General features: G+C 30.6%; 1 protein-coding gene across 1 annotated transcript in view; it reads left to right on the forward strand.

Moving 5' to 3' along the window:
- LOC119603602 (allatostatin-A receptor-like) overlaps positions 1-13,103 on the forward strand; it is a gene marked incomplete at its 3' end in the record, with an annotated part of 109,838 nt that overhangs the window by 72,910 nt on the left and 23,825 nt on the right. The window contains exon 2 of the mRNA XM_037955678.1: positions 7,010-7,523. Coding sequence (XP_037811606.1) covers positions 7,148-7,523 — 376 coding nt within the window. The remainder of the gene's footprint in view (positions 1-7,009; positions 7,524-13,103) is intronic.

Below are 13,103 nucleotides of genomic sequence, written 5' to 3' on the forward strand. Positions count from 1 at the left end.
AAATATTAATTTTATTACTTAAATTGTTAAAACATTTAAATAGATTAACAGAATAAACAATAAAATGTATGTTAAGGACTCTCAGCAACAACATGTAGCAGTAATGAACATTTTTTTGAATTTTGTTAAAGATTTATAGATTCTTATATATTCAAAAAGATCTAGTTTTTAGAAGATTTACGTAAAAATTATCCATATTAATCCAGATGTGGAGAATGCATTGCGGAATCATTTGCCAACAAAAAGTTACTTTGGCCAAATAATTGAGTTTTCACTTTTTGAGCTGAAACTGTAATTTTTTGTTTGATTTATAAAAGTGCCAATTCAATTCCATTGATTTTAAGGACAAAAGTACTTTCAATTAATTAACTTTTTATAAAAAAAACAACCAGCTCAACTTCCTAGGAATCCTTTTTGAATAGCAGAAGTCATTAAATATTTTTTTTTAACCCATTAAAATACCTTTTTATTAAATTTTTCACTTTAAAAACACTTTCCAAAAATAGTTTTTTCTTAAAATAAAACTATTATTTTATATATATTTTTTATTATAATAAACATCCTTAATTCTTAAAATTAACACACCCCAGAGCATATTACCCTCGTTTTTGCCACACTTTTTTGTTAAATTTTCTTCTAACTTTTTATGATGCCACGTAACTGGTATACGAGGAAAAAAAACCGTTTACATTAAAGTAAAATAACAGGTCTTTTAAAATAGTTTTTAAGTTCAGTATAATAATATTTAATAGACTTAATTATGTTAGCAAATGTTGGCAAAATTTTGCAGAATTTTATAATTTTTATAAATTTTTACATTTTCTTCACTTTGAATAATTTTAAGAAAGCACGCACTTTAAATAGAATTACACCAAAGAAATTGTACTGATAAGAACTTGAAATATTTTTTATTTGTGTTTCTTAAGGAGCAATAAAGAAAAGAAAAATTGCATTTTGTTGTCTAGCGAAATATATATAGTAGTGTGACGTCACTATAGAGTAAATAACACTTAATATCTACTCAATTAACTATAGCACAATAATGAATAGAAATTTTGCGAAATTACTTGTTGCAAATTTCGTTAAATTTTAATATTTCAATTTTATGCTCAAAATTATTTAATGACTATAAAGTTTTTAATGAACTAATTAAAATCTTTAATATTATTACAATAAACTTATTTTTATAAGAATTTTCAGTTGAAAAATGTTTATTATTTTTTTTTAAGAATATTGATAAAATGAAAGAGAATGCAAACTTTACTGCTTTTACAAAATGTAAATAAAATATGTATGTATAGTGACGTCGGTGGCTGTCAAATATGTCTGTTCTTTTGCATTTTTTTAATTTAATTTTATGCTTAAATCGTTTTATAAAGCGTTGTTTTTATGAAATAATTAAAATTGTTGATAATATAAAAACAATTTATTTTAAATGTGATCTTTTTCTTAAAAAAATGTTTACAGGTTAAACAAAATTGGAGGAAAAAGAGTGATACAGTTTTGTATATAGTCTAGTATGGTTTATAGTCTATTCTAAAGACTAGTCTATAGTCTATTCTAAAGACTAGTCTATAGTCTAGTCTATAGTCTAGTCTATAGTCTAGTCTATAGTCTAGTCTATAGTCTAGTCTATAGTCTAGTCTATAGTCTAGTCTGTAGTCTAGTCTATAGTCTAGTCTATAGTCTAGTCTATAGTCTAGTCTATAGTCTAGTCTATAGTCTAGTCTATAGTCTAGTCTACAGTCTAGTCTATAGTCTAGTCTATAGTCTAGTCTATAGTCTAGTCTATAGTCCTAGTCTATAGTCTAGTCTATAGTCCTAGTCTATAGTCCAGTCTATAGTCTAGTCTATAGTCTAGTCTATAGTCTAGTCTATAGTCTAGTCTATAGTCTAGTCTATAGTCTAGTCTATAGTCTAGTCTATAGTCTAGTCTATAGTCTAGTCTATAGTCTAGTCTATAGTCTAGTCTATAGTCTAGTCTATAGTCTAGTCTATAGTCTAGTCTATAGTCTAGTCTATAGTCTAGTCTATAGTCTAGTCTAGTCTAGTCTATAGTCTAGTCTATAGTCTAGTCTATAGTCTAGTCTATAGTCTAGTCTATAGTCTAGTCTATAGTCTAGTCTATAGTCTAGTCTATAGTCTAGTCTATAGTCTAGTCTATAGTCTAGTCTATAGTCTAGTCTATAGTCTAGTCCTATAGTCTAGTCATAGTCTAGTCTATAGTCTAGTCTATAGTCTAGTCTATAGTCTAGTCTATAGTCTAGTCTATAGTCTAGTCTATAGTCTAGTCTATAGTCTAGTCTATAGTCTAGTCTATAGTCTAGTCTATAGTCTAGTCTATAGTCTAGTCTATAGTCTAGTCTATAGTCTAGTCTATAGTCTAGTCTATAGTCTAGTCTATAGTCTAGTCTATAGTCTAGTCTATAGTCTAGTCTATAGTCTAGTCTATAGTCTAGTCTATAGTCTAGTCTATAGTCTAGTCTATAGTCTAGTCTATAGTCTAGTCTATAGTCTAGTCTATAGTCTAGTCTATAGTCTAGTCTATGTCTAGTCTATAGTCTAGTCTATAGTAGTAGTCTAGTATAGTCTATAGTCTAGTCTATAGTCTAGTCTATAGTCTAGTCTATAGTCTAGTCTATAGTCTAGTCTATAGTCTAGTCTATAGTCTAGTCTATAGTCTAGTCTATAGTGTCTATCTATAGTCTAGTCTATAGTCTAGTCTATAGTCTAGTCTATAGTCTAGTCTATAGTCTAGTCTATAGTCTAGTCTATAGTCTAGTCTATAGTCTAGTCTATAGTCTAGTCTAGTCTAGTCTATAGTCTAGTCTATAGTCTAGTCTATAGTCTAGTCTATAGTCTAGTCTATAGTCTAGTCTATAGTCTAGTCTATAGTCTAGTCTATAGTCTAGTCTATAGTCTAGTCTATAGTCTAGTCTATAGTCTAGTCTATATCTAGTCTATAGTCTAGTCTATAGTCTAGTCTATAGTCTAGTCTATAGTCTAGTCTATAGTCTAGTCTATAGTCTAGTCTAGTCTAGTCTATAGTCTAGTCTATAGTCTAGTCTATAGTCTAGTCTATAGTCTAGTCTATAGTCTAGTCTATAGTCTAGTCTATAGTCTAGTCTATAGTCTAGTCTATAGTCTAGTCTATAGTCTAGTCTATAGTCTAGTCTATAGTCTAGTCTATAGTCTAGTCTATAGTCTAGTCTATAGTCTAGTCTATAGTCTAGTCTATAGTCTAGTCTCTAGTAGTAGTCTATAGTCTAGTCTATAGTCTAGTCTATAGTCTAGTCTATAGTCTAGTCTATAGTCTAGTCTATAGTCTAGTCTATAGTCTAGTCTATAGTCTAGTCTATAGTCTAGTCTATAGTCTAGTCTATAGTCTAGTCTATAGTCTAGTCTATAGTCTAGTCTATAGTCTAGTCTATAGTCTAGTCTATAGTCTAGTCTATAGTCTAGTCTATAGTCTAGTCTATAGTCTAGTCTATAGTCTAGTCTATAGTCTAGTCTATAGTCTAGTCTATAGTCTAGTCTATAGTCTAGTCTATAGTCTAGTCTATAGTCTATAGTCAGTCTATAGTCATATAGTCTAGTCTATAGTCTAGTCTATAGTCTAGTCTATAGTCCAGTCTATAGTCTAGTCTATAGTCTATAGTCTAGTCTATAGTCTAGTCTATAGTCTAGTCTATAGTCTAGTCTATAGTCTAGTCTATAGTCTAGTCTATAGTCTAGTCTATAGTCTAGTCTATAGTCTAGTCTAGTTAGTCTATAGTCTCTGTCTATAGTCTAGTCTATAGTCTAGTCTATAGTCTAGTCTATAGTCTAGTCTATAGTCTAGTCTATAGTCTAGTCTATAGTCTAGTCTATAGTCTAGTCTATAGTCTAGTCTATAGTCTAGTCTATAGTCTAGTCTATAGTCTAGTCTATAGTCTAGGCTATAGTCTAGTCTATAGTCTAGTCTATAGTCTAGTCTATAGTCTAGTCTATAGTCTAGTCTATAGTCTAGTCTATAGTCTAGTCTATAGTCTAGTCTATAGTCTAGTCTATAGTCTAGTCTCTAGTCTAGTCTAGTCTAGTCTCTAGTCTAGTCTCTATAGTCTAGTCTAGTCTATAGTCTAGTCTAGTCTATAGTCTAGTCTAGTCTATAGTCTAGTCACATACTTTTACGAAAATTATAAAATACTTAAATTTTCCTTAAAAACAACACCCCTACTACTTCAATAACTAAATACATTTAAATCCACTTCAAGACATTTTCAACAGTATGAACTTCTTAATAAATTTAATTAATTTAAAACCCATTCAGCCATTACTTAAATAACGCCATCAAATAAAACAAATCTTCAACTGTATCGTCCTCAAACCCGAGTTAACCTTATAAAACTTTTACAAATGTAAAGTCAAAGTCAGCGGTGCTGTCGTCAATGTTGTAAAAAAATTACATTTACAATGACATCATTACTACACATTTGTACATACATAAGTCAACAATTTTATTATAATTTTATATGAAAAATTATATTTTATATAAAAAGGAAAAAAAACTTATTCAAAATAAAATAAATTACAAAAACAAGTATTTTGTAATAAATTCTTTATTTTATTGTTGATATAAAAATGACATATGTTTGACATACTACATATAGTATGTAGCTAAACGGGAACCCAGTAATTTTAATGCCTAGCTAAATCTGGGGTTAATACTACTTATAACGGCTGCATGAGATTGATTATGTTATCTAACTAACCACGATTATAGGAATGGGGAGAATAAATTAATCTGCATTACGTTTCATCAATGAAATAACTGGTTTGAGAGTTACTCAAAATGGTTGGTGACCATATAAATTACTATATCGTACGACTAGTAAGAGCTGTCTTAGTTTATGTAACAAATTCTCCAATAAGTTATTGTGGTTTTTTGTACTACAGGGTATTTAAATAAAAACAACTTACATTCACCCAAACTTTCATCATATACAAGTGTTTATAAGAAATGAAAGTATATTTAAGCGAATGATGATACTTCAAATAAAGTGCTTGTATGTACCTACGAACACTGCATAAATAAGTACTAGAAGCATCATATAAAGAGCCTGTCAAGGAGTTAAAAAATCCATATTTAGTTTAATGCATTTAAAGATGCCATCACCCCTGACAACGCAGTCAAACATCATCCATCACCATGACGTATAAATATCTACATATGTATCTTGATATAAGTTCTAGGGTTTTTTTCTTTTTTGCATGCACAATTTTAACGTTAAACTTAAGTACGTATTACACGGAAGTTAAAGTAATCCAACCAGGAAGTGTCATGTATGGCAACAATTCTCAGTTGGTTTACAAGGAAACTATGTATCCCCAATACTACTTGATTGAAACGAATTCATTATGTATATATTTTTGAATTTTACGTAATAGTGGAAGTAGTGCTAAGAGAATTTCCATCACCAGCTATGTGACCCCAAGTAGTCTAGAGAGAAGTTACTTTAAACTAATGGGAGGAAAATGGATAATTTGTCTGCTACAAAATTAATTTCCTATCTATTATGTCTAATTCTATAAACTCCCTATACCGGGACTATCATTCCGAAATACATGGTTATTTTATTTTCTACGTACCGGTAGTACACTTTGAATGCGAGAGTTTGTTTTTAAAACTAATTCACCATGTGTGAAACATGAGATAAGAACTTATACACTTAGAACAATTTCAAGAACATTTTAGGAGTTTTGGCGAATACAAAGCAATTAATTTTCTCAAAAAAAAAAAAAAATAAATAAATAAATTTTTCTCAAAAATTTCACTTAAAAAAAAAATAAAATTTTTCACTAAAAGAAGATTTTTCAGAAATCCAATTCGTAAAGATAGAGATAGTATTCTAAAAAACTCTCTGAAAGTTTTATCATAAAAACAGAGAAAAGAAGTTTTTAAGGAAAACAGATTCTCTTCGATGCAAAGAGCAGTCTCCCTGTAATACAGAGAGAATGTTTTCTACAGAAAGCAATCTCACTGTATAACAGAGAGAACATTTTTTTAAGAAAACAGTTTATCCTTAATACAGAGAGTAATTTTCTAATGAAAACAGTCCCAGAGAGAACTCTGTATTACAGAGAGAGTATTTAAAAAAAAAAAAAAAACAGTCTCTGTATAACAAAGAAATCATTTTCTAAAGAAAACTGGCTCTCTGCTTTACCGAGAGAAAATATTCGAACGAAAGCAATCTCTCTGTATAACAGAGAGTAAATTGTCTGAAGGAAACTGTCTTTGTAATACGGAGAGAAATTTTTCTAAAGAAAACAGTCTCCCTGTAATGCAGAGAGAAAATTTTTCTAAAGAAAATAGCCTCTCTGTAATACACAAAGAACATTTTCTATAGAAAACTGTCTCTCTGTAACAGAGAGTAAATTTTCTAAAGAAAACAGTCTCTCTGTAATGCAGAGAGAAAATTTTTCTAATGAAAACTGTTTCTCTGTATTATTGCAATAAAGGCAGATCTCTCTGTAGTTCTGAGAGAGAGACTGTTTTCAGAATAATTTGCTCTATAATAAAAAGAGAGATGGAGTTCTCTTATGAAATGTTTTCATTACAAAATAGTCTCCTTGTTATAAAGAGAAATATTCTTTAGAAAATTCATTATCATTAGTGGTGCGAAGGACCAAATATCATGTCAATTTTTTCCAGTGTATAGTTAGTAACGTGTAGTTAAATATTTTATAAAACACGCATTAAAACTTAGTGAAAAATAGTTTTTTAAAGAGAGTGAATAAAACTGTTTGTTGATTAAAGAAATTCTTGAGTAAGTTCGCAAAGTAAAGTGTTTCATTAGAAAACATGCAGCTTTTAAGCAACAAATTTTAAACAGAATTTTGTAAAGAAAAGTTTTGGCAACAAAAATTAAAACCTAAAAAGCATTTTGGTCATATTTTTAAGAACTTTGTTAAAACTAATTTTATAAATAATAAAACTATAAAAATAATTTCTTAATATTTTTTTTTGCAGGTAAAATGCAAGCAGAAGTAAAACTAAATTGACAATAATGAAATTATGCAAAATTGAAGGAGAAAAATGAAATTAAAAAAATAAAGAAAAGAAAGTGAATTATTACACCTAAAAATAACTACAATTTAACGCCATTACATGATGGCCTACGACAAGATGCCACATCATATGAATCACACCAATATGCCGGTGAAACATTTACAGCAAATCACACCACAAGCACAGACACTCTCCTCCTCCCTGGCCATTGCCTGTTCGGAATGGCTAAATGCCACAGAATGTGGCAATATAACATTTGCCATTGGCAAACAACGTTTTGCCACAGCCACTATGGCGGATGGCAGTGGTGGTGGTGGTGTTGGAAATGCCACACTACCGCCCGATAATCTCATGGAAATGGACCTTGAAATGGATGTTGAATGGCCATTAGAGCGTGTAGTGTCAACAATAGTGCCAGTATTTTTTGGAATTATTGGTTTTGCCGGTTTGTTGGGTAATGCTTTGGTCATTTTAGGTGAGTAGAAAGAAAATTACTTTTAAGTGGTACACTGTAACACTACATGTTGTGTTTAAAAGCTTTTTTGCTTGTAAGAGTATTTTTTAATATAATCAACTTTACTTAACCGGAAACCGGATGTGTGCATTAATATAGAAGTGTATATGAGAGGATTTGTAGTTATTTTTTTTATGATTTGCCTTTTAATAGTTAAAACTTTTAATTAATTTTTTTTATGTTGTGGGTACAAATTGAAATTAAACCGTAGACATTAATGTTAATTAGTTTTTGACGAAATGTTTTCTAAAGTGGTAGTAAGAGCAATTTAAATTGACGTCTTAATTGTTTGAAGTTTCAAGTTAAATATGTAAGCAAAGCAGCAAAAAATAATTGTTTAAACTATAGTTCGAAGAACCATTTAAATTGAATATTTTTTTGCTGAACTTTGTGTTAGAAGCATTAAGTTTGAAGAAAGTTTTGAAAAACGAAAAATTACCAAATCTCATTTACTTCTCAATTTGCTCAATTATATGTTTTAAGGTTCATTATTGTAGAAAATTCAAAAAGTACTTTTCGAAAAAAAGTCAAATTTTAAAGGTTCTCATTTACTCCGGGTTCTACATACATAAATTCATGTTTCTAGCCAATAACAACACACAATTTCATTCGTAACGTGTTGTTTGTGCTCTGCTTTGTTTTGTACAAGAACAAAATTTACCGTATGATGTTGTGTGTTGTTTATTATTTTTGTTTAAGCATGCACAAAAAAATCTTAATTTTTTATAAAAAAAATTTAGAAATTGTTTCGGATTTTTGCTCATATCTCCATTATTTATGAACCGATTTTGCCGATTTTATATAATAAACTTCACGAAACCATGTTTGACAGAATTGTTGAAGATTGGGGTCCTGGAGATATTTGGGGCCTTCAGAAAATTGATTTCAACAAACATACAGACAGATGGACAGACAGACGGACAGACAGACAGACAAGACGGATAGTACTCGGAATATATATACTTCATAGGGTATGGAAATTATATTATAAAAAATTCCAACGGAATGACAAACTTATATATACCTTTCTCACGTCCCGGGGGCATATTACATGTGGCTGTGGTTTAAACCCAAATTCACGGGAAGGGAATTTCGGTTAAAGGACTGATGGACAGTTCGGTATAAGTTCGGTACTGTTACCGAAGTCAACGGATACCCCACAGAGCAGTGACTGTGGGACTAAGAGTAGGAAATGAGTTGATGTTAAATGCATATGATACAGCATGAATGTAGGGTTTCCCCGCCCTTATACCTAGAGTGAGTTTGTCGGATGTTGTTCTCTATGAGAGTGTCGGATGAAGGAGAAGAGTGCTGGGTTGAATGGCGATGTTTGAAAGGTATCTTATACAAGTGATATCATTGAATTTTCCATTCTTGTCCAGGTATGTTTAGGATAAACTCTGCTCATACCAGATTTCCCACAGTAAGAGCAAAATCTTCGTGTTTTGCTCTACCGAATACGCCACCAGGTACTGTTGCCGACACAATAGAGGCCATCCGATCTGCGTGGTTGTAAACAGAAGTGATGTTTTTAGAACTCGAAAGTTAAGCAACGGGCCAGCAATGGTCAGATATGGGTTAGCTCAAGTACTTGAGTAAAGTACTTGTACATGGATCGGCAGAACCATTAATACCTGCGTGGTGAGTCGTCACAAAAGCTTACCCTGTGGGTAAAAAATAACACCGTAAACCAAAGCATATGATAAAGGAGGAATGTAGGGTTTCCCCTTATACCTAGAGTGAGTGTGTCGGATGTTGTTCTCTATAAGTGTGTCGGATGAAGGAGAAGTGTGCTGAGTTGAATGGTGATGTTTGAAAGGTATCTTATACAAGTGAAATCATTAAATTTTCCTTCCTTGTCCAGGTATGTTTAGGATAAACTCTGTTCATACCAGATTTACCACAGAAAGAGCAAAATCTTCGTGTTTTGCTCTACCGAATACGCCTCCAGGTACTGTTGCCGACTCAATAGAGGCCATCCGATCTGTGTAGTTGTAAACGGAAGTGATGTTTTTAGAACTCGAAAGTTAAGCAACGGGGCAGTAATGGTCAGATATGGGTTAGCTCAAGTACTTGAGTAAAGTGCTTGTAAATGGATCGGCAGAACCATTACCACCTGCATGGTGAGTCGTCACAAAAGCTCACCCTGTGGGTAAAAAAGAACACCGTGAACTAAAGCCAACATGGCAGTTGTTTACGTAAAGCACTTCGGCATTCATACCCTTTTCACGAAGGTGTAATCATTTTCTTTGAAAGAATACCATCTGTTTCCTACTATCTCTCCTTATTACGAATTATTTATGATTGTTTAATTAAAGGAATTTGAAAATAACGGTTCGAAGGACCAATTTTCGAAATAAGTCAATTTTGCAATTTTATCTACTTTTAATAGCTCGTATAATGTACTTTTATGTTAACAAAGTAAACGCAATAATTTCCCTTAAATAAATGGATTTTTTTTTAAATATTCTTATATAAAATCAATATCAATAAAATAATTCCCAAAAAAAATTTAAAATTTCTAGTAATAAAAATGTGTTTTTTATCCTTTTTTCATTCTAATTTATTTATTTGTTTAGGTATGTATGGCAATTATATCAACCCCTTTTTTATTTTTTAATAAATATTCATAAATATTTTTTTATTATTAATTTCCTAAAAGTACTAAAAATTATGCCAACATCAGCAGTAAAAATTTACTTTTTCCTATATATAAAATTACCTACAAATACATATACATATTACATTTAATTCCGTTTATTTCTATGTTTTATTTATTTCGAAAAAAAAAATGGAGCAAAAACAAAACTTTGCTTTGAAATAAATATTCAAATTTTATACTTTTTTATTTATTCCCTGATTGTTGTTAAAAAAATTGTGTGTTTTGTTTGTCTATTCCTGTTTTTCAGTGTTGTTTAATGCCGCTAAAAGCAAATTGTATATGAATAATAAATTAGTTTCATATACTTGCTGCTCTTGTATAAATCTATTGCCAGAGAGTTCCGCTGCCATTTGGTGGTTATGCAAATAAATGGAATCGAAATTTATATATTTATGCATTTTTATGGTTATTTGTATATCAACAATAAAAAAAAATGGAAGAAAACATGAATCTAGTTTATATTAAATATATTTGTACATACACATTTGTATATACAAATGTTTATACAATTAAAAATACATTTACATACATACATAAAATGTTCCTACTAGGCGTATGATGTATATTAAAATATTTATGTATTTCATACGCCCTGGTGGTAAGAAAATGTTGAAATTTGAAGAAAATTTCTCTAGATTTAAATTAAATGAAAACCATTCTTAAAAACTTCTTTTTAAATTTTTAACTAAATTGAAATAAAACCAAATTGATTTAAAATGCCTACAAAAAAGGGTTCGAAGGACCAAATTTGAACTATATTAATAAATAGTTTACTCTACATTTAATGACAATTCCGTTTAGAGTTTTCTTAAGATATTTGAACCATTTGATTTTTTAAAACTTACGGGTAAAGGATCAAGTTATAAATTTTCTAAAGTTTTAGTTCGAAGGACCAATTAATAATGTAAATTTCTCAACTTTTAATAAGGAACTTCCAATGTGTACTGGACACATTGGAAGGTTATACACAATCATCGAACGTGACTGATCGCATACCAGACACAGAATATGTCGGAAACTTTGAAACGCTGATCCCAGATAGAATGTCTTGGTCAACCGGAAAACTAGAGCAAATGCCAGTAGAAATCCGTTGTTATATGGATGGCTCTAAATTGAGGGATAAAGTGGGCCTGAAATATACCACCGTTTATCTAATCATAACACAAGCTTCCAGGCAGAAGTCCGAGCAATAACGGAATGTGTAAATTGGATTAGAATAAATATGGCGCTCACGGCTCCATACGGATTTGAAAATTCTTAGGAATTACGTCCAGGAAACTGTTTTTCTGAACATAGAAAAATAATATACTTCGTGAACAAATTTTTTTTCATGAAAAGGAGCGCGCAACAGGCCCGATAGTGGCTTAGGTGTATTTCTTCGGATTTGATGTACTACACATTCTCCTATCAACCTAATCTAACCTTATAAGGAACTTCTTTTAAAACGTGGAAAATTCAATTTTATGACAATTTAAGAATTTAGAGTTTAATGAATTTTTTAAATACAAATTTTTGTCAGAAATTTAAAGAAAGTTTGAAGGACCATTATCAGAAGTCGTTACATTTAACTTATTCTTTATGTTTCTCACAGAAGATTTAATAATGGAAAATTATATGGTAAATAATAATTTCTAGAGAAATTCGCAAACGCGATTTTCAACAGAATGTCTGTCTGTCTGTTTGTTTGTCTATCTGTCCGTCTGTCTGTCCGTCTGTAAGTTTGTTAAAATCAATTTTCTCAAGACCGCAGATATCATCTGGACCGAAATCTTCAACAATTCTGTCAGACATACTTTCGAGAAGTATCCTATTTAAAATCAGCAAAATTGATTCATAAATAACTGAGATATAAGCAAAAATCCTAGACAATCCATCAAAAATTTAGATTTTTGATGCATGATTGGACAAAAATAATAAACAACAACATACAGCATCATACGGTAAGTTTTTGTTCTTGTACTTGCTTGTTACAAAGAAACACGTTACGACTGTAGCTGTGTGTTGTTATTGGCTAGAAACATGAAGTTAAGCATGTAGAGCTCGGAGTAAATGAGAACCTATAAAATGGGACTTTTTGGACTAAATGAATAAAGTGGAACGTATTGGTATTTTTTCGTTCTCCAAAAGGTACTTTTTCGTTCTTCAAAAGGTACTTTTTCGTTATTCAAAAGGTACTTTTTCGTTCTTCAAAAGGTACTTTTTCGTTCTTCAAAAGGTACTTTTTGAATTGTCTGTAATATTGAACCTAGAAACCTGAAATTAAACAGGATTAAGTGAGAACATATAAAAGTGGACATTTCTGAACTTTTCGTTCTTAAAAAGGTACTACAAACATGAAATTAAGCCCTGAGTAAAAGAGAATCTATAAAAGGAAACTTTTTGGTACGTTTTCGTTCTTCAAAAGGAAGTTTTTTGAATTTTCTATAATATTGAACCTAGAAACATATAATTAAGCATGTAGAGCCCGATATAAGTGAGAACGTATATAATGGGACTTTTTGGTACTTTTTCCTTCTTCAAAGGGTAATTTTTGAATTTTCTAGAATACTGAACATAGAAACATGAAATATGAATAGAAATATGAATAAAATGCGACTATTTGGTACTTTTCCAAAAGGTACTTTTTGAATTTTCTATTATATTCATTCTAGAAACATAGGAAAGGATTGTTTGGTACTTAATCGTTCTATAAGTGGCACTGTTGCCAATTTAGCTATTTTCTCGTCAAATCTAGCGATTTTTAATCCCATTTTGCGGGGAAAAATATGATTTAGCTATTAGCGGGAAATCTAGCGATTTTTCTTTAGATTTTAAGGCATTTTTTATTCATTTATATTTTGATAATATCGCTTAAAAGTTGCTACGAATGACGATTTACA

Source organism: Lucilia sericata, unplaced genomic scaffold, assembly GCF_015586225.1.
Source record: "Lucilia sericata isolate MDLA Ls3-8-SP2 unplaced genomic scaffold, ASM1558622v1 Contig000314F_arrow, whole genome shotgun sequence".
NCBI classification, from domain to species: domain Eukaryota; kingdom Metazoa; phylum Arthropoda; class Insecta; order Diptera; family Calliphoridae; genus Lucilia; species Lucilia sericata.